At 51.0% G+C, this 20,118-nt stretch overlaps 10 protein-coding genes across 10 annotated transcripts; 5 read left to right on the top strand and 5 right to left on the bottom strand.

The window, feature by feature from the left end:
• Window positions 1-15: 15 nt before the first annotated feature.
• On the bottom strand, window positions 16-2,109 carry BDZ99DRAFT_575367 (major facilitator superfamily transporter). Its single transcript, XM_033728459.1, has 7 exons — window positions 1,996-2,109; window positions 1,554-1,942; window positions 1,149-1,494; window positions 1,086-1,091; window positions 951-1,030; window positions 672-892; window positions 16-618 (listed from the first exon to the last, which is right to left on the bottom strand). Exons 1-7 carry the CDS (start codon window positions 2,072-2,074, stop codon window positions 276-278), a joined length of 1,464 nt encoding a protein of 487 aa, XP_033571697.1. The 5' UTR covers window positions 2,075-2,109; the 3' UTR covers window positions 16-275.
• Window positions 2,110-2,503: 394 nt separating this feature from the next.
• On the bottom strand, window positions 2,504-5,055 carry BDZ99DRAFT_511623 (FAD/NAD(P)-binding domain-containing protein; the record flags this gene model as incomplete). Its single annotated transcript, XM_033724557.1, has 3 exons — window positions 2,504-4,276; window positions 4,341-4,543; window positions 4,827-5,055. 3 exons carry the CDS (start codon window positions 5,053-5,055, stop codon window positions 2,738-2,740), a joined length of 1,971 nt encoding a protein of 656 aa, XP_033571696.1. The 3' UTR covers window positions 2,504-2,737.
• Window positions 5,056-5,476: 421 nt separating this feature from the next.
• On the top strand, window positions 5,477-6,885 carry BDZ99DRAFT_544761 (MFS general substrate transporter; the record flags this gene model as incomplete). The annotated part of the gene is made up of 2 exons (XM_033726821.1): window positions 5,477-5,636; window positions 5,690-6,885. The coding sequence occupies 2 exons, from the start codon at window positions 5,477-5,479 to the stop codon at window positions 6,883-6,885; spliced, it is 1,356 nt and encodes a 451-aa protein (XP_033571695.1).
• A 592-nt stretch (window positions 6,886-7,477) lies between these two features.
• Window positions 7,478-9,121, top strand: BDZ99DRAFT_502568 (nitrilotriacetate monooxygenase component A; the record flags this gene model as incomplete). The annotated part of the gene is made up of 4 exons (XM_033723901.1): window positions 7,478-7,594; window positions 7,651-7,839; window positions 7,903-8,150; window positions 8,206-9,121. 4 exons carry the CDS (start codon window positions 7,478-7,480, stop codon window positions 9,119-9,121), a joined length of 1,470 nt encoding a protein of 489 aa, XP_033571694.1.
• Window positions 9,122-9,559: 438 nt separating this feature from the next.
• BDZ99DRAFT_467412 (dehydrogenase) lies at window positions 9,560-10,977 on the top strand. Its single transcript, XM_033721015.1, has one exon. It carries the CDS (start codon window positions 9,662-9,664, stop codon window positions 10,673-10,675), a length of 1,014 nt encoding a protein of 337 aa, XP_033571693.1. The 5' UTR covers window positions 9,560-9,661; the 3' UTR covers window positions 10,676-10,977.
• On the bottom strand, window positions 10,751-12,300 carry BDZ99DRAFT_151326 (PAP2-domain-containing protein). The gene is made up of 7 exons (XM_033712783.1): window positions 12,158-12,300; window positions 12,050-12,106; window positions 11,762-11,855; window positions 11,593-11,707; window positions 11,512-11,539; window positions 11,394-11,456; window positions 10,751-11,341 (listed from the first exon to the last, which is right to left on the bottom strand). The coding sequence occupies exons 1-7, from the start codon at window positions 12,248-12,250 to the stop codon at window positions 10,826-10,828; spliced, it is 966 nt and encodes a 321-aa protein (XP_033571692.1). The 5' UTR covers window positions 12,251-12,300; the 3' UTR covers window positions 10,751-10,825.
• A 98-nt stretch (window positions 12,301-12,398) lies between these two features.
• Window positions 12,399-13,736, top strand: BDZ99DRAFT_425616 (MED7-domain-containing protein). The gene is made up of 2 exons (XM_033717098.1): window positions 12,399-12,754; window positions 12,805-13,736. Exons 1-2 carry the CDS (start codon window positions 12,512-12,514, stop codon window positions 13,330-13,332), a joined length of 771 nt encoding a protein of 256 aa, XP_033571691.1. The 5' UTR covers window positions 12,399-12,511; the 3' UTR covers window positions 13,333-13,736.
• A 734-nt stretch (window positions 13,737-14,470) lies between these two features.
• Window positions 14,471-15,105, top strand: BDZ99DRAFT_525553 (uncharacterized protein; the record flags this gene model as incomplete). Its single annotated transcript, XM_033726011.1, has 2 exons — window positions 14,471-14,578; window positions 14,641-15,105. The coding sequence occupies 2 exons, from the start codon at window positions 14,471-14,473 to the stop codon at window positions 15,103-15,105; spliced, it is 573 nt and encodes a 190-aa protein (XP_033571690.1).
• A 456-nt stretch (window positions 15,106-15,561) lies between these two features.
• On the bottom strand, window positions 15,562-17,395 carry BDZ99DRAFT_525552 (S-adenosyl-L-methionine-dependent methyltransferase; the record flags this gene model as incomplete). Its single annotated transcript, XM_033726010.1, has 12 exons — window positions 15,562-15,592; window positions 15,662-16,084; window positions 16,165-16,286; window positions 16,346-16,364; window positions 16,422-16,458; window positions 16,519-16,542; window positions 16,595-16,615; window positions 16,667-16,747; window positions 16,835-16,880; window positions 17,069-17,141; window positions 17,214-17,248; window positions 17,318-17,395. The coding sequence occupies 12 exons, from the start codon at window positions 17,393-17,395 to the stop codon at window positions 15,562-15,564; spliced, it is 990 nt and encodes a 329-aa protein (XP_033571689.1).
• A 466-nt stretch (window positions 17,396-17,861) lies between these two features.
• BDZ99DRAFT_467408 (flavo protein) lies at window positions 17,862-19,731 on the bottom strand. The gene has a single exon (XM_033721014.1). The coding sequence runs from the start codon at window positions 19,716-19,718 to the stop codon at window positions 17,976-17,978; it is 1,743 nt and encodes a 580-aa protein (XP_033571688.1). The 5' UTR covers window positions 19,719-19,731; the 3' UTR covers window positions 17,862-17,975.
• Window positions 19,732-20,118: the final 387 nt, after the last annotated feature.

Below are 20,118 nucleotides of genomic sequence, written 5' to 3'. Positions count from 1 at the left end.
TACGTACATACAATTACTACTACCGCTTTACGCTCCCGAGAATACCCCGGAAGCCGTGAGACGATGCTTACACGCGCACTGAGCAAACTTCTATCTGCGGATCGTGGTTCTACTTCCACCATCTCATTTACACACGAATCTAGCTTCACCTAGACCTAGTCCTTTAAATATGTACGTCGGAGATACAGGGTTTGAATCTGATACAAAACGGCTCAAATCTGAACATCTGGCTATATGTTTGATACCCCATACTTGGCAACTGAAATGGCAGCTTACTATTTGTCGACCGGATCAGGAATATAGGTCACCGAAAGCTTTCTCTCGTGGTCCGAAACACCAACCTCTTCCTTGCCTGTGCTGTTTGGCGTGTCAAGACCTCCCAATTCTGCCTCCTTGTGTAATGCCTCGACTCCAAAGTGTCTCAAGACGAGCCACGCAGGCACGAGAGCAATGGCCCATAGCGCGAAATTGAGATACACGCTACCCACTTGCGCGAATATCGTGATAGAGTTTAATCCGTAGCTGAGCGCTTGCCATGCAGACTCGGTACCTCGAAGCAGAGCGGCGTATCGGATGACCTCCGGCTCGTTTTTGGCGAGGTTGGTGATCATGAAGTACCTAAATGCCACGCTCGTATCAATTCGACTCGAAAAGAGCACCGAAGGACTTACAGGAAGAGATAGTTGATCTGAAATCCGGTGTTCAAGAGGATGAAGACTCCAAACGCGTGGCCAAAACCTGGGTCTGACCAGTCGTAGGTTGGCTTCGTGTGCCGGAACTTGGTTACTACGACTGTAGCCCAGATCCACCACGCGCCTTGGAGTACTGCAATGACTGCGAACGAATAGCGAGCCTTGGACTTCAAGGTTGTACGCTTGGAATCTAAGTAGGCCTATATGATGGTCAGTGATCGATTCAATTCGTTGCGAGGTCACGTGGCTTTGGCGTACCCCTAGAATATTGCCCGAAATAACGGCAACGATCCCGGACAAAAAGGACCCGAGAGCGCGGGCTCTAACGCTGAACCATACTGGGTTATGTTAGTCTTCGTGCTAGGTTCACTGCGCTGTAAATACACCACTCACGCGAAACTGTGTCTGTATTAGCTAGATCCTAGATAAAAATGTAGAATGGTAGGATCATCTTACGATAGGTGAAAAACACGGCCTCTGCGAACACGGCTTGTCCAATCCAAAGCACAATGAGGAGGAAATTTTTCGTGAAGAATAGTCGCAACGTCTTCTTGATCCCGAGGATCGGATCATCTACAATGCTCAAATGCACCTGCTTTCCATCCTTCCTCTGGACTTTGGATGGCCTGTTTAATAATAGAGCAACAAATGGGCCGGTAGCTTGCAGAGCAATGAAGACGAGGAAAACGGTATACGAGACTTTCCCGGCTTGGTTGTTCTTCGCGTTGATTCCCAGATTGATGGCACCGCCTAAGATCTGCCCAGATAGACGATAGGTCAACCAATAGCCGAGTGCTTTGCCCTAGAAAAACCGTTAGTGAGCTTTGGAATAGCGGCTTGCCTAGAAAGTCTCAGACTTACCTTATTCCAAGGCTCTGGATAAGCAATAGCAATAGCTGCTTCGGCCATCCAAAAGACTCCTGCAGAGATACCGCATAGAGCAGCTCCGAAAAGAACAAACCATTCGGTCCCGAAACGGTTGTTAGTATAGAGGCCAGCAGCGTAGGGTGCATATCCCAGAGTTCCGAAAAGCAGCGCCCCCTTAATGCCAATGTATCTTACAAGCACACTCGAAAAGAGGCAACCCAAGATCATCAAACAAAAGGTAAGCGCGTTGGCGGAGTTGATGAGATGCGGCGATGCAGCGCCACCCGCTCCAAGCGAGTTCATGGCGCCCCAGATTCCGGGTGCGGCGAAGTTACATAAACCGAGAATGGTGATGTTGTAGAAGGTTGAGCGGTACCATTTTGCTTCAACAAGATTAGCTTGGTGGTAATGATGAAGGTGGATCGAGGGGGCGTACTAGGGTGTGATGTATCCTCGGGGCGAGAATCATCTTGAACGTGAGAGTCGGATTCCTGAGGCTCTAAGGGAGTTCCCATTTTGATCTAGATAGAGCTGGTAGCTCAATTGGAACGATGAACTATTGTCTTAGTCTCCGCCGGGGCTGAAGCGATCTCCCAAGCCAACGAGAAGTCTAGTGAAAATGGTTGAGTGGAACTTGAAGCTCGAGATACCCTGCAGATCAATTGAACTCTCCGGTACTCTTGAAGAATATATACACAATAGATACCACACACGCCACAGATACTTAGCGATGTCTCCGTCACACGAAGTTTGTACCAGGTATTGCACAGCAATGGCAGGGGTGTGAGCACGCAAATATCGCGACATATCAAGTAACCCCGCACGCCATGCCACCGTGTCCCGCCTTCTGGGCACGGAAAATTCTCCTATCGTATACGAGCAGAGGCCGAGATATGTCCATTCACTTCGGCGATTGTTTCAGAATGGGTGAACTACGGTTGAGCGGTGAGGTTGTATTAGTCTATAAACGTTGCAAAAAACTGTATGATATGCGGCGCTTATAACGCCTCTTATTGTCTGAAAGGGTGTTTATTTGCGCTAAGAAAGCCGAGAAGTTATTGGACACTCGAATTTGATAGTATAAGGCACATTTGAAAGTAATATCGAAGCCCCTGAACATAGAACTCCGAAATCTTGAAGCAAATCCCATGAACCAGGTTGTAGGTACCGGGACTTGATCAAGGTAAGTCCCACCAGCTCTCGTGAAGGTCTTTCAGGTTGATCTCTGATGGCAGCTTGAGGTATGTCGTCAAGTCGGCACCTGGCTCGGTTTCCCTCTTCGTGTAGCCATTACCAAAGTATGCAAACCTATTACCACTGTCGGTGATATACTCGTACTCCCAATCTTCCCATCGAGGGTCACGACGAACAATGGTAATATGGGCAGCGCTGCCAGGCCAGAGCCCGTGAATTCGGGCACCTGGTCTGCCACCGTTGTTCCAAGAGCTGCAGTTGTCTGTGAGGACTGTTTTGGGGAAGAAGGCATCTGAATACTCGATGAAGTCATCCGCAGCTTTCTTGCTTGGAACAATGGTCTTAATGCCTTGCGATGACACCTTTCGGAGGAGCTTAGCGTAATAAGTGAGCTGAGTCTCCACGCTATGTGGCACTGTACCGGAAGGTCCAGTGGCATGTGCGCCTGCGAGGATTAGAAGGTTTGGGAACCCTGGCGTGGCAAGCCCAAGATAGGTGTAAGGAAACCCAAAAACGCCTCCGGGCTTCCATGCATCTTTCAGGTCAATTCCGCGCGATTTCACGGAGAAAGGTGGCGCGAGGTCAATATTTGCGCCAGTAGCGCAGAAGATTGCGTCGTACTCGCGGTGATTTCCGTCAATGGTCTCAATTCCAGTTTCAGTAAATCGCTTGATCTTGGTCTGGATGAATTCGACGTTGTCCTGTGTGATAGCTTCCAGGTAGCCAGGACCAGGGGTAAGACGTCGGCAATGAGGAGCGAAATCTGGAATCAGGCCGGCCAATAGCTCTGGTTTCCCTTCTGTGCGTTTCTTCATGATCTCAATAAACGTCTCTCTCATGCCTGCATTCTCCTCCGAGCCCCTAAGCATCGCCTTGAATCGCCTCCAATACTTCACCTCAAGCTCTTTTCGGAACTTGAGATAGGTTTCCGGGTCATTGAACGATTCTCGCTGTTCTTCTGAATATGGCTGCGGTCCATCTATCCTTTCGTCTCCAGCCCACGAAGTTGCGATCCACGTAGGATTTCGAGCGTAATGGCCCACATGCTTCGCTGTCTTCTGTAAAGCCGGAGTCACCTGAATGCCGCTTGCTCCGTTTCCAATGACTGCGACGGTCTTCCCCTTAGGCTCAAAAGTAGGGTCCCAGTCTGAGGTGTGTCGTAGCACACCTTTAAATTCATCGACTCCTGGATAATCGGGGAGCTTCCAACGATTAAATCGTCCAATAGCCAAGATTACAAAGTCGAACTTTTCGTCGGATGTCTCATCCGTCTTCAGGTCATGCACCTTCACCACCCAGTTGGATTCCTTTTCTTCCCACTCTGCAAATTCGATGCGATGCCCCAGTTTGATATAACGGTAGACATCATGTTTGCGAGCTTGAGCTTGCCAGTAATCTCGAATCTCCGGACCTTGGGCGAACCGTTCCGACCACTGCGTGTTTGGCGAGAATGTGCTTTGGTAGACGTGGGCTGGGATGTCGCAGCGAACTCCAGGATATATGTTTTCAAGCCACGTACCACTCTAAATGCGCAAGATGAGACAATTAGAAATAGTACCGAGGGGAAAAGTTGAGGCTAAGTCTTACCACGTCCTGGTTCTTCTCAAAGATAGTCAGGTCAATATTTGGAACTTTTGCTGGCAGTAGAATACCCGCTGATATTCCAGATAGGCCTGCTCCGATTACCGCCACTCTCAGCTTTCGTAAATCGTCGATGCAATGGTCCTCAAGCTTCAAGTTGGACTTTGGATAATTCAACGGCGCCTGGGACTTTGGCGGCAATGGAAGAACTGTCCATGTATCGAGCTTTTCTTCAGCGGCCTCGAGGTGTGGGTCTTCTGCCGCCTGGATAGGGTCTTCGAGAGACGGTGGCATATTGGAATAGATGTTTAGTGAAGTGTACTGTACCGAACGTCCAATTATGGGTGGTCCTCGGGACTATCTTTATCGTCAGCTTCGGAGCGCAACACCCTTCTCGGCCAATTCTTGACCTTGTGGCTTGCAAGGTAAAGAAGAGGGTATCTTACACGATAGGAATATGTCGGGTGAGTGGTGTTTCAACGTTGCCCTTACGTATGTTGGGGTTGATCCTTGGCATCAACGGACAATGGTGAGCACGCCTTTGCCCCACTCGATCACAAAAACCACGACTGCTCCACAGCCTTATCAACGACAAATCGGAGGCCCCATAAATACTAGGTGCCGTTGATCGGCCCGCACGACGTTGCACGACTTTAATTAGGCGAACCATTGGCTGCGTCGTGCCGTGCATGGAAGTTGACTCTGCAGTATCCTCTCGCATTGCCTATCTGGGCAGCCCCACTAGCGAGTGATATTATCCCAGGCTATTGCGTTTCTATTGCGTGATACAAGCTCCGATGATGATCCACGGCTTGGGGCGTGGAGGCGTTAGTAACGTAAGTCCAGGCCAAGGCCTACGATGTCTCCCACGCGCTTCATCTGTCCATCATCGTATCGCGGCGCCTTTCTCGATAGTAGCATCTCGGTCTTATTATTTACCTATGCTCACAGTTTCAAGTCAGACATCCGAGGTAAACCCATTAATGTGGTAGTAAACTCTACTTACGCAATGTCGTGGCATATTGACGATTTAGAAAATCTGCGTCGTAGGTATACTGCACCAGCCAAGATAAAAGATGTAGATCTGGACCGCCCGTCTGCATCCAAGTGCATTATCATCTTTGAATTCGATTTCTGTCGACATGGCAATCCCGAAGAGATCGTCCAAATGGTACCGCATCAAGTGGTTCACTGACGAGGACACTGCCGAAGAACGTAAGCTCATCTTGAAGCTGGATCTCCTAATCGTCCCCTATGCTTTTCTTTCTTACTGGGTCAAATACATCGACCAAGCAAACATAAGTACGTCGAAACTCCTGGATCACGTGTATAGTCGAGTGCTGACCCTCAGATAGACAATGCGTACGTCGGAGGTCTCAAAGAGGACCTGAACTTCCAAAACAATCAGCTCGTACATCTTCAGACGCTGTACACCCTCGGTGCAGTTCTTGGACAGCTGCCATTCTTGTTTCTATTCCCTAAGATTCCGATGTATTTGTTAATACCATCTCTGGATGTCGTCTGGGGCGTGTTTACGCTGCTTCAGTACCGAGCCAACTCCTACGCTGAACTCGCGGCGTATCGTTTCTTGGTCGGGTGGTTTGAGGCTGCCTTTTTCCCGGCGATGCACTTCATCTTCGGCTCCTGGTATCGTGGCGACGAAATTGCCAGAAGGGGCGGCGTGTTCTATGTCGGTCTCACCCTAGGAACCATGACCGCAGGCTTCATCCAAGCCGGTGCGTCAGCGAAACTAGACGGCCTCCATGGACTCGCCGGCTGGAGGTGGATGTATATCATCTGCGCCATCATCACCATCCCAATCGGCCTGCTCGGACTCGTAGTTCTTCCAGGAACGCCAGACAAGCCCAATCGACTGATTCTAACGAAGAAAGACATCGAGCTTGCGTCTTTTCGGCTAGAAAGGGCAGGCCACGTGCTTACCGGAAAAGTCACGTGGGGTACCGTCGTGAAGTTGGCGAAGAGTCCGCGGATTTGGGCGCTCCTGCTTCTGGATGTCTTCTTCTGGAATGGCAGTGTCAACACATCGACAGGCGGGTATCTTCTCTGGCTCAAGAGCTTGAAACGCTACTCTAAGAGCCGACTGAACGAGCTTGGTACAGCGTCTCCAGGTCTCGGTATCTTCTATACGCTCCTCGTGTGCTTTTCGTCGGACCTGCTCCTTGGGCCTGCTTGGGCAATTACGCTGGCGCATACGTGGAACATCATCGGACTAGTGATTCTGACGATATGGGATGTTCCGGAGCCGGCGAAGTGGTTCGCGTTCATGACGACGTACTCCGCAGTCGCCATGTCGAGCGTTTTGTACGGATGGATCAACAGCCAGCTGAAGTATTCTCCGGCAGAGCGATCTTTCACGCTCCTTCTGGCGAATGCTCTAGCACAGTCAACCACTGCATGGACTCCGCTTTTGACATTCAAGACTATGGAGGCTCCGCGGTTCAAGAAGGGGTACCCTTTCGTACTGGCGAATGCGGTATGTCTAATTGCCCTCGCGCACATAATCTCGTGGTATATCGAGCGGAAAGAGTAAGTTCTTAAAGCTGTCCTTAGACCGACATGATTGCTAACATTCGTGTCTAGTAACCCGAAAAATGGGACTGTCGACGACAGCGAAAGGGTGGTAGAGGTACATGAGGAGACCCCCGCGAAAGGGCATTCACCGGACGCGCGGTCCGTTGAGAGTAGGCTCTAGGCATTTTTAGCAATTCGACAAGAAGATAGAAATGTTGCAAAGAGCGCTTGACGGGTAAACGGCATTCAGTAGCAAATATCACAAGACTCACCTCCAAGCTTTTTGGGCAACCTATGCGTCTAACCCTCGGGAAGTTATGGCGAAACTTCGCTTCGCAAAGTGACCCACGGGCTATGCCAAAGTGTTGAATTTATTGGCCAATAAACCCCATAGTGTCGTGAAAAGGCGTTGCCCCAATCCACCATTGACGTATGGCGCAATCACCAACGGGCATTGCGCAGGATCGTGCCCCACCTACTTTACTAGCGCTGTAACCAGGGTAAGAAGGCCGTTATCGAGAAAGCCGATGAATGTATAAAGGAGTCGTCTGACTTCAAAACCTAAGAAGTAAAATCGAAATAATACACCTTGACCTTTCTACCATTTCATTATGACGAGCACTCTAGCCCTTGCCCAAAACGGCAATGCTGCCGAGCCAAAGAAACATATCCTTCTCAATGCTTTCGACATGTCTACGATCGGACATTTGTCTCCCGGTCAATGGAAGGTAATTCTTGGGATATGGTACTTTAAGATCGAGTTGCTCATGTTAAGCGTTCTTAGAATCCAGATGATAAATCTGCTACCAAGCGGACTCTCAAATATTGGATAGATCTAGCCAAGCTTCTGGAGCGCGGTGGAATCAACGCCCTGTTTTTAGCCGACACTTATGGTGGATACGATACCTACGAAGGCAGTTTAGACAATTGCATCCGAAGGGCTGCACAATGGCCTGTCACTGATCCAACTATCGTAAGAGAGACAAAACTTAAAGGAAGATGACGATTCCGGGAAGCTGACAGTTGATACGCGTAGCCGATATCAGCAATGGCAGCAGTGACGAAAAACCTCTCATTCGCAATCACGGCCTCGACATCGTTCGAGCCGCCATTTCTACTAGCAAAACGATTCTCAACTCTCGATCACCTGACCGGGGGTAGGATAGGCTGGAACGTAGTTACAAGCTGGAAGAAGGCTGCATTCAAAGCCATTGGATTAGACACTCCTATCGAGCACGATGAGCGGTATCAGCAAGCTGATGAGTATCTGCGAGTTCTGTACAAGTAAGTCTCCACAAACTGCTCAGCATAACTTACGAACGGAATCTGAACGTCTCAGACTTTGGGAAGGCTCATGGGCTGACGACGCCGTTTCCCCCGACCCGGCGAAAGACGAATACGCCGACCCAAACAAGATCCGCACAATTCACCATCATGGTAAGTACGTCAATCTAGACACCAAGCACATCGTAGACCCATCTCCACAACGCACGCCCTTCATCTTCCAAGCCGGCACCTCCCCGGCCGGCTCCCAGTTCGCTGCCACCCACGCCGAAGGCATCTTCGTCTCCTCCCACTCCACCAAAGTCCTTCGCCCCAAGATCGACGCAATCAGAAAGCTCGCCGCAGAAAATGGACGCGATCCGCGCTCCATCAAGTTCTTTGCGACTTTCACGCCGATCGTAGCCGCGACAGACGAGGAGGCAAGAGCCAAGCACGACGAGTTGAAGAAGTACGCATCTACGGAAGGCGGGCTAGTACTCGTGAGCGGCTGGACGGGTATCGATCTCTCCAAGTATCCGCTAGACCAAGAACTTACGGCCGCGGACTCTTTGGAAGCGCATAAAGTCCGGAGTCTGCTTGACTCGTTCACGACCACGAGTAAGGATATTCCGAAATGGACGCCACGTGTAATCGCGGACAAGGCGTCGATTGGCGGGTTAGGCCCCGTGGCAATTGGGAGTCCAGCAACGGTGGCAGATGAGTTGGAGAGGTGGGTTCGTGAGGCAGATATTGATGGGTTTAATCTGGGTTATGTCACGACACCCGGGACATTTGAAGATGTAGTCGATCTGCTCATTCCGGAACTGAGGAGACGAGGGCTGTACCCCGAGGCAATTGAAGAAGGCTTGACAGCCAGAGAAAGGGTGTATGGAAAGGGCCAGAGTGGGGTCAGAAAGGATCATATTGGCAGCACATACAAGTATGACGTGTATAGCGAAGACAAACCGTACGAGGCGAACGGAACTAAGTAGCCTAGAAGAAAGAAAGCCCATGAAGGGTTTAGTTGAGGCATTGAGTCCATCAAGACCAAATCCATCAGCTTCTGAGTGGTCATCCCTTTCGATGTTCTGGACATACGTGTGATAAAGGATGAACGGTCGATTTCGAACATAGCATGGGTCTCTCTGATGCAGGAAGGGCGTCAACGATAGAATGCGGCTTTTGATTCCACGGAATATGCTTCTCAGCACCATATCATTGATGCATCAGCCCTGGACTGCGAGACAGTTGATGAAGAAGATGCTCGGGCAGAAATCTTAGAAGCCCCCTGAAATATTGGGAAGGAACAAGCGTGAGAGCCTAGTGGCTTGGCGGGGAGATCGGGCAGGATGAGACGAGGTGTGACCCCCTGTGGGCTTACACCAGTCTCCTACAAGATACTGGTTGCTTTCCACATTATACAGACTATAAGCAGAGAGCAACCTTCATCATCGTGCCGAAATATGAGCGACGTACTCGGCTAAAGCCAATACACCTCTCTATCCCTTCCATTCTGACAACACGTCAACAAAATGGGCGGCTTCCTCGGCTTCCTCTACCGCCAACTAACCTTCAAACCCAAACCCCTTCCACCAACCATCTCCCTAGCGGGCAACACAGGTCTCATCACCGGCGCAAATATCGGGCTCGGCTTCGAAGCCGCCCGCGAACTCGCTTCCCACAAACTATCACGTCTTATTCTAGCCGTCAAGGACACCTCGAAGGGTGAAACCGCAAAAACTACCTTTTCAAAGGAGAGCCCCGATTGTGATGTCCAAGTATGGCAGCTAGACTACGACTCCTACGAGAGCATGGTCGCGTTCGGCGCCAAAGTCGCGACTCTCGATCGGCTTGATTATGTACTTCTCAATGCAGGTTTGAAGCAGGTGACGTACACGGCGTCGCATACGGGGCATGAAACGAATGTGCAAATAAATCACATCGGGACATCACTTCTTTCATTGCTCATCCTGCCGACTCTACAGAAGACGGCGAAACAAACGGGCAAGCCATCACGGATGACGATAGTGTCCTCGGAAGGGCATTTCTGGACCCCATTTAAGGAGCGGAACGCCCCTAACATCCTTGCGCGGCTGGACGAGAGAGAGACGTTCGGCAGGGTCATGCAGAGATATTATACGTCGAAGTTACTCAACGTGTTTTGGACGAGAGAGCTGGCGAGCAGGGTTGATAGGAGCGAAGTCATCATCAACACGCCCAATCCGGGGTGGTGCTATAGCGGTCTCCACCGCTATCAGATGACGAGTTTGTATAACCTGGTCCTCAAAATGCTTTCATGGACCAGCGCACAGGGTGGGCACTGCTTGGTGGATGCATTAGTGCTCCATGAAGAGTCTCACGGTCAGTATCTAAGCGAACAGAAGGAGACCTCGTATGCTATGTCTCTTCGCTATACTGATTGCCTTTTGCTGACTATGTCCTACATTGCAGACCTTCGAACTTTGTTCTTTCCACGGAAGGCGAAAAGGTTCAGAAGAAACTCTGGAGCGAGACGGTGGATTTGCTGGAAAAGGAGGTACTTTTGACCACGATTCTAGGCTTTGCGACTACCACTTGAAGAGTGCAGGAACTCGCCCGAGTCAAGATAGGTCGACGATGGGGTTCCCCACGATCACAGCGAGTGAAGATGCCAAATATATATCAGGCAAGCCTTCCAACGCGTCAAAATACGGAGATCAACTCCTGATATTGTTTAAAGGATAGCTCTCTGCATCATCGTCTAGGTCATCCACCTCGAAATCGCGAGCGCTCTGTATTCTCTCCTCCTCATCTTTCAACTTCCCAAAACCCCTGCCATCCGCCGAATCTGCTGGATTGGGATACGGAGTATCGCACCCCCTAGATTTGAGCGAGGGGTAGTATCTTCTGTATGTGTAGAAGGCTACCAATAGACCTATTATCGATCCAGTAGTCACGTCCCAAACGTCGTGTCTGTAATCCTCGCATCGTGAAATAGCAATCAGTGCAGCTCCGAGCAGTGGAGCCAGTGCCAAAAGAACCCGCCCGAGATCCGTTCGAGGTCGAAAGACGTGGCATTGACCTGCTATGAAGAGAGCAAGGTATCCTAGGCCACTGAAGGAAAAGCTACTGTGGCCGCTGGGGAAGCTACGCCATCCGTCGTGGAGCACGTGGTGGTTCGTCTCTGTGCAGACTTCCCAGGTCACGAGTTGATGGTCCGAGGTGCCTTTCTCCTAAATGGTGATCAGTACATTTCAAAGCTACAGTTAGAGCAGGATAATATACACGTACTGGCTTGCATCGAGCAATCAGATCAGGCCGTGGTCGGCCAACTGCATTCTTGATCACCTATTGATTGTGTAAGCAAGCTGTAGTGGCATGTCTGAAGGCACCAAGATCTTACATCCGTGATAAACAATGTCAGAATCAAGCTGTCAACAATTAGCCGATGGTATTATTTATTTGCAGGCAATGCGAATATTACCTTATGAACCAACCGAGAATGGTGACATGTGCCTTGTGTCCCTTCGGCCTGAAAGCTATGGCCCAAAATATCAACACCCCTAGAGGAACACCACCAGCGTAGATAAATAGCCAAGCTACGCATACGTCAGCATCCACTTTGATATATAGCCCTTCATTGTGTCACGTACTGACTGGCACTCTCTCCTTCTCAGCGTGCGGGTATTGTATGGCGAGGTTATCGAGGGAGAACATGCGATGGAATGGTTCGGCAAAGAATTGAAGCTGGGATATGTTAGCAATGTATTCCAGATAGACATTGGTTCAAGAAGATTAGGTGTGAATGCAATGGTAAATATAGCGGAGAAGGGTTTCGTAGAGAGGACAATAGCAGCAATTGTCGAGGTTGTTTGTGAATCAACAGGACAAGGGGCATGGAGGAGGTTCATATGAGTTTCGGAGAGTGCAAGAAGACTTACCAGAATGTATGCAATAAGGAGAATAACAAGACCAATGTAGTCTGAAGCATAAGAACGCTGCCATCTGTCAGTTGGACCCTTTGAATTGATATCCATGCGTGCGCTCACCTGCCAGAAACGAGTAAAAGAACCAACAAAGCCGGGCGACTGTGCTAGGCTGTTGCCACGGCGGTGGTTGGATTGAGGCCCCTGGCCAGGCATAGTCGCTTCAATCGCGCTGGAAGTGCATCAGGTCATGACAGGACAAGGTGTTGAGGCTCGGGGGAGAGGTCGTTCACTCCGCGACGTCTACATTCTTGGCACGCTATTTGTCGATCTTCCGCCGCCCGATCACCTTCACCAAACAACAAAGCCTCCCGCATTCCATATTCAACAGCTCACAGCTCTTCAACACTTCCAGACTCGCATAGACACTACAAGATCTTGCCTTAATATCTACTCCACAAACACGCGACAATCACTATGGAGGACGACGAAGAGCCCGCGAGCTACGGGCCTCCCCAACCACCGCCTTTCTACAAGCACTTCACCACGCAGAACCTCGACCGGCTGAAGGAGATACAGGAAGCTGCAGCCTCGGAGAGCAAGGACAATGGTGAAGCTTCAACTCCGAAATTGCTGGATCTACCACCGGAACTACGATACCTCATTCCACCTGAGCCACCCGCAGATGGCATATACAAGTCCTTCGGAGAGACCAAACATGTACCTCGAACCTGCTCGACGATCTATGCTCCGGCTAACAATTTTTCAAGATCCAAGCGCCTCTCTCGTCGCTCAAAGAATTCGACATAGAGCAATTGTACCCCTCATCCCCGACCTCGCCCTCTGCTACCGAAGGCGTTCAATCCGACTGGACCCTCGACCGCGCCGTTTACCTCAAGAAGATTGCAAGATCCATACTTCTCAACTTCCTGGAGCTCGTAGGCGTGCTCTCTGTAAATCCTATGCAGTATGATGAAAAGGTAGCGGACCTCCGAACACTATACGCAAACGCGCACCATCTGATTAACGAGTACCGGCCCCACCAAGCTCGCGAGACCCTTATCCTGATGATGGAGGATCAGTTGGAGAAGGCACGAGCTGAAGTAGAGGGCATAAAGGGAATGAAGCAGAAAATCAATGACGTTTTGGGTGGACTGGGCAAGGCAACGCTGGAATCTACAGACGGAATCCCTCTCGAAGGCGAGAACTTGCCGCCACCATCACCCGAAGAGAAGAGAAAGGAAGAGCAAAGGCTGATTTGGAACACACTAAATGACGAAGAGTGGATCGACGGTTGATTCCCTACTCCCTTGCTGGGATATGCGATCAATCTATCGAAAGGGCCACGTCATTATGTATAGCATGAACTTGGATACTTAGGGCCGCACGACTCGAACGGTCCTCAGGACGTTTCGAGAACTCTGTCGTGGAGCCTTGAGCGTTGTGGCTCCACGTCACATTCCGCTTGGATAGGCTGTCACCTTCACAGCTTGCCTACGAGGTACACTATCGAGCAGACCAACCACGAACGAGCCGAACTACTTAGGACTCTCGTGGGGTAGCTCGTCTTATAAAAGCGAGCATCAAATACACCTCATATTACGATATACTTTTCAACAGATGAATCAAGTGCTTTCCAAACTATGACACCACACAACGCTTTATAGCTTGTTCAAATATACGACTGGCTACTACTTTCTAGAAGCGTATCTCGTTCCCACTATAGCTACACTTGCATGAAACCCCGTAGGTCACGAAACCCACAATTCCAGCAATGCGAAACACCCTTCGTGACAATCCCTGCTTCTTGCATCTCTAAGACTCTTTCCCGCCGATAACCGGACTCCCACACATCATTCATACAGCCTACATCCCCAGACCCACCGCCTCTACTTCTCGAAATGAATCGCTTGCCGCTTTTGGTTTTGCTTGACAAGTCTTGTTAGCCCAAACAGTGTTGGACTCAGTCACCACCAACGTTTTAAGACTCATCTTGGTTACAGGCTGCAGGCTTTTCTCCGACCTTCACACCATTTGGGCCTTAAGGCGGCCAGGCAAGGCCACTCGAGGCCTAATGTGCGCTTATGGCAACACGTACGTCAACTCCGCAACGCCATCCGACAAGCGTGTGATCGACGAGGCTGTGGAGCCTTGAGCAAAAGAGAAAGATCATGAGACGCGGAATGGAAGAGAACATGAACACACAGCGCTTCGAGATCGTAGCAGATGAGGTGATGGCGAGCCGACGCATTCAATTGGCGGCGTCCAGCGAGCAGTATAAACCCAGGCACGAATGCCTCAGCCATCCACACCTTCCCCAGTTGCCTTTGCAAGGTGTTGTAAGGTTGACCAGTCTCGCATCTTGTTTTTCCCTTTCTTCTTTTCTTACTCCACGCAGAACACCCTTTCCTACTGCTGGCCAGTAGTTTTAACAATATGCACTTCTCCGCCCTCGCCCAGGCCCTCACGCTCGCCGCCCTAGCCTACGCTCCACTCATTTCTGGCCACAGCGACTATGGCCCTAGCTTGGCGAAGCGCTTCATCGTATGCCTCTTTGCCCCGTACTGTCCTTCTGCCGTATCGTCGGATGCTGATTTAGCCTACAGCGTGGCCCGGCCAACGCAGCCACCCATTACATCGCCCAGATCCGCGATTACCAAGATCGCCGGAGAGACGAGGTTGAGGCAAGAGAGATCAATGAAATAATTGCGAGGCAGCCGCTCAAGGCTAGACGTCCTCGACGCGGAGGAGGGGGAGGGGGTGGACGAGCCGGAGGAGCTGGTGGTACTGGAGGAGCTGGCAATACCGCTGGAAGTAATGTTGGTGGAAACGCTGGAGGCAAAGCCGGGGGCAATGCTGTTGGAGGCAACGCCGCCAGCGCTGGTAAGGGCAACGCTGCCAATGCTGGGAACGCTGGGAACGGAGGCAAAGCTGCCGCACAACAAGCCGTCGCTTCAAACACGACTGCCGCTGCCTGCATTCGACGATTGAAAGCACGGTTCCCGCACAAGAAAGGGAAAGCGGCGGCGGCGTGTGCGAGAGACCTGGGGATGGCGAATCTTTCGGCGTAGAAGACATCGAGTAACCGGGGAATATCTTCTTGGTGAAGAAAAATGGAAGACGGGAGATAATGGGAGAGGGGCTAGGAAAGGGGGCTTGACAAAACATGGGATATGTTCTCTCGCTGTGCCTCTCCTAAGATATGTCAATCGTAACATGATAAACGGCTATTTACCACCACCATGCTCCAACCGCTTCGAATTGTGCTATCCGTAGTGCACTAAACAAAGTCGGGAGAAGTGACAGACACGCTTTCGGTAGTAAAAACAGCTTCACGCCCCAAGACAAGCCACTAAAACACGAAACTAGATGGATAAGACTGAATTTAAAGTTACAGAAGAAACACAGACCTTATACATTTATTTGGGTTTTTCACACACTCAGTATCTGAACCACATTGAAACATAGATGGTCAACCGCGACTGCTCCCAAATCCTTTCTACTCAACGGTCTGAAGGTGCGGTGCGCTACTCTGGTTTACGGCCATAGACAACCGGTCTGCGAGCATCATCAGTACCTCACTTACTATCCTACGACAGCGGAAGATTAGGGATGCGTAAAACTCACAAAGCCCAATAAGCATGCAGCCGCTTATCCTTGATCTCCGACCTACACTTCGCCAGCAGCACGTGCAACTCGTCCAGCGTCCAGTTCGTATAATGGGTGAAGAGTCTCAGGCTAATGCCCTCGATGCCCTCCAGCATGGCGCTCATCTGCAGCAGCCCGGCATTGCGCAGCGTCTTGTCGGACGCCCAAGGGCCAATCGGTAGCTTGAACTCGCGGGTCACGACGTCGACGAAGCCGACGCTCTCCATGAGGCTTTTGAGATAGCTGGTGGACGTGCGCAGCGAGATGCCGGCTTTGGCGGCGGCTTCGCCTTGCTGCTTGCACCAGAGGAGCATGGCTTCGCCGGGGTTCTGGGAGTCGGATTGCACGACGGTCATGTAGTCCATTTCTTGGCATTCGAAGTAGCCGCCGGGTTTGATATGGCTGGTGGGTTTTTTTTGGTGAGCAAGCTTTTTTTGGAGGGGATGAGACAAATTGGATATCTGAAAGGAAAGAGTGCGTACGTGAAGGCTTGTTGGGCAAGCCTTTGCCAGTCGCGGATGCATCCTGTCATGGTCCGCGTATGGATGACGTCGAAGAAGTTGGGATCAAAGGTCCATGGCTTTTCGGCGTCGTCGATTTCGAACTTTCGGGTTGTTGGGGTCAGCATGGCTCCACCTGCTGAGCAGAGTAGTACGACTATACCTTGACGTTTGGCGGCACCCTATTCTGGAGTTAGTTATAGACGAATGAAGGAGACTACAATAAGATAGGTACAGACCATGCGGGTTGGATAGGACTTAGGTCCGTGGCATATACTAGCATATTTCAGTATACCAATACTAAATGATGGGATGGTCACCTCAGAACGTGCTTACCAGTAGCTCCTGGGTACTCCTCGGCTTCGGCTGTCAGATACTACAACAATAGACAGTAGACTCGAGGGTCACTCACCGCAGTCAATTGCCCAGATACCTGTTCCGCGTCAGGATTGAGGATAGCGGTTCTACATCGAAAAGAGCATACCTGTCCCCGTCCCAATATCTAGAATAGTCTGCGGATCCTTGACTGGAGCAAAGAGTGTCCCGTCTGTCCCTTGACCAAAAACTAAATTTATAGATGCGTATTTGATATCCAATCTCGTTCCGATGATAAGCCAAAGCTCCAAGTGCACTTAGTCAGAGTCTTACTTACCGATCTTGTTCTTGCTATAATCGATATCTTTAGCAGAGGGAGTTTCCTAAGGGCAAAACATCTCAACTGACCTCGTCATCTGGGAACATATATTCTAAATGGCTAGCGTTAGCCAGACACGGGCGATCGAGAAAGCTGGATTTTACTTGCCCTGTTGTCCATACTTCACGGGCGTACACAGTCAGCAAAAACTCCTCTTCGATCCATTCAATATGACCTTATGAAATCACATACAGCATGATACCTCCGTCCATTCTCGAATTTCCCAGCGAGGATGGAAGACGTCACAGACGCCGTTTCGGAGACGCTGGGTGCACCCAGTTTAGTTCCAAATCCTAGTATTCTACCTAGGAACCTAGAAGACTATGAACGGACATACATGTCATTATACGCCGAATCGACATCAGACTCCGACTGTGAAGTATACTTATATCGCCGCGGAGTCAGTTCCAATAATGTATCTACTCTGGGCCTTGGACCTACCGCCTCGAGCAAATCACCCCCCTGCTCCTGTTCCTGTTCCTGCTGCAGCGCACCTGCAGGTACTGAGTCATCGGCCATGGTCGAGAAAGCGAAGAGTTGCAGCAGGGGTTATTCAGATCGTACAAAGTCCGCAAGTTGGTGTTGTGGAACGCCCGGGAGGCTCCGCGGGCGCCTAGCGTTACCGTCTCTTTTGTTCCGCCCGATGCCGGAGGCCTGAGGCTCGAACGCGCGGCACGGATGAGAGCAAGGCCTTGAACGAGGGGCTGATGTGAAGACGGCAATGTCTGCAGGGATGCGATACGCTCCGTTGCCAGAAGTGGCCTTAGAAACTCGAAAAAGATGTGATGGAGGGGCGGGAGGGGCGGGAGGGGCGTCTGGAAAGAGGTTCACGTAAAGCCGCCACGAATCACATGTGCTGACCCCACTCCAGAAATTGAAGCAAGGGATCTCTATTGCTGATCACGAGTGTGCCGCTTCATAGGTCTGCTAGTCGACTAGGAGAAGCTGTGAGACATTGCGGAGTTAAGATGTATCAAGAATGATGCCTCGGGAGTCGTGATTTACTTTATAGGGCTGTGTTTGTTATTACTATCACAAGCTGACTCTCAGAGCCGTTGGTATGTATTCTATTCCCATGACCCCAAGGACGAGTTGAACTTCACGTTCCCAGAGCTTTGGTGCGCATCCACTCGCTCGTGGCAACGCCCAAATTCAACCCATTCTGTGCCCACCACCGTTTGACCCTCTCCCCTTTGTCGCCTTCGACTCCGTCTTCGAGTGCCTCCTCGATGTCACATGTCTTATATTCGACACGCAGCCCACTCCGCTTCCACCACTCAAGCACATCGGCGTGGCCCATTTTGGTTGCGCCAACAAGAACCTGGTTATCAAATAGCATCTTCTCACCACGGAGCTTACGCCAAAAGGCCAAGATATGGACATGGCCGTGGGTTGACGCTAGCTTGGCGACGGTGTCTTCATGTGGGAAAGCGATACCAGACTCACTCCACCAGCGGACGGTTGGAAGATGTCCGGACTGTGTGGCGTAGGAAATGGATTTCCCAACCTTGAGGCGGATGGGGGCGCGAGTCGACCGATCGCTTTCATCAGCATCGGCACTGGCGGTGGAGCTAGATGGGGTGGACGAGGACCTGGAATCACGTTCGTGGAGGCCGTGCTGCTTCCACCATTCAAGCACGGCGATGTGGCCTTGGCTGCTGGCTTGCTCTAGGGCAGCCTCAGTGTATTTGAGCGACAGACCGGAATTGTACCACCACTCGAGCACGTGTACAAAGCCGGCGCGACTGGCGTTGTCCATGGCCTCGTTCGAATATTCTTTTGTGAGGAAGGAGGGAGATGTGCGCCAATACTCTAGTATCTCAACTCTGCCAAAAACAGAGGATGATTTTACTGGAAGGAAGGAGTGCCCAAAGGTGGACCAGAAGAGTTCCTGGTGTGCAGTCTCCAGGTGGGTGAGGAGGTTGACTTTGGCAAAACGCATGATGATCTTGATGCACAAACGAGAGAGACGTCGAGGCTTGTCTGTTGCAAGCAGAGCCTTAACTTCACTAAGAGTGCCAATGAGGAGGATCCATTCAAGTTTCTCCATAGCGGTCTGCGGTCCGGCTTCGCTGCTGGCTTGTCTCCACTCCGGCGGCGTTGATACTTTTGTGTGGACGTTTAGTGCAGTCGCCAACTCCCAGTCACCAGTGTAGTCCATAATGATAGACCATAGCTCCGGCGGGAGGATTGGCCCGGGCTTTGCGTTTGGTTCAAAGGCCTGCATAAGCGGCATTGCCACATGTTCGACGTCTCTGCCCACTGTCATCAAGTCGACCTGAGTCTGAACTGACTCAATCAGACCATCGACGCCATCCCAAGGAAGGTCCTTGCGGACTTTCGACTCAAAAGTCCACAGTAGTGGCTGCAATACGCGTATCCAGTTCCACTTTCTCCGGATTTTGCTAAGTTGCTTCTTGGTCATGGGATTCTCCCACATGAGGGTGGACATGGCCGGAATGAGCAGTATCTTCTTTGACACATCCCAACTCCTTAAGATGCCCAAGTGCAGGTTGTTGGTCATGCCGTGGAGCATTCGTGCGAGATCGTCGGCCGTCATCGGGGCCAAAATGAGCAGATCAGCCCATGCACACAGCTCGGCGGCCTTCTGGTGTCCTCGCGAAATATCTTCGGAGGCCAGGGTAAGGCCATCGTGGTAGTAGTCGGCGACCAGGAAGGGATTCGTAGGGTAGGACTTCTGGTCGAGACAGACGATGGTGCGGGACCGGACGTTGTCGAAGCAGGAAATGCGCTTGAAGACATCCTGGGCAAAGTGGTGGGCGGAGGGCGAGGTGGCGGCGACGAGGACGTTGAGGAAGCGTGGATATTCGAGGGACGGCATTCCCGGATGTTGGTGAAGGTGGTATGCTCAGAGTTAGAGAAAACTATTATTATCGTACACCGCGATGTGGTTTGAGGATAGCGGGTGGCGTCGGTCTTGGCGCCACTGACTCGGCAGCCGCGTGTATGAGGAACGAGGTAAATGGCGACGTGGTGGAAATGTTAGGAATACAAATATAGGATGTTGGAGATGTAACTGCCAGTCCGGCGGTGTGAGCTGCGGAGTGTCTCCACTAGGTGCATATGTCTCGGAAGCTCTATTCGAGCCCATTAACTTCCATACGTAACGCGAGGTACCCTAGCGAATGTAGTAGGTAAGTGATTCTTGAGCGCGTTGGAGCACTCTTCACCGTGGCAAAGGTTGCCAACAGGGTCATAGCATACGTTGCTTCATACACAGT

This window comes from Mytilinidion resinicola, assembly GCF_010093595.1.
Source record: "Mytilinidion resinicola strain CBS 304.34 unplaced genomic scaffold BDZ99scaffold_21, whole genome shotgun sequence".
Lineage (NCBI taxonomy): Eukaryota > Fungi > Ascomycota > Dothideomycetes > Mytilinidiales > Mytilinidiaceae > Mytilinidion > Mytilinidion resinicola.
Note: the sequence above shows the minus strand (reverse complement) of the source record. Positions and strands in the feature narration are given on the sequence as shown.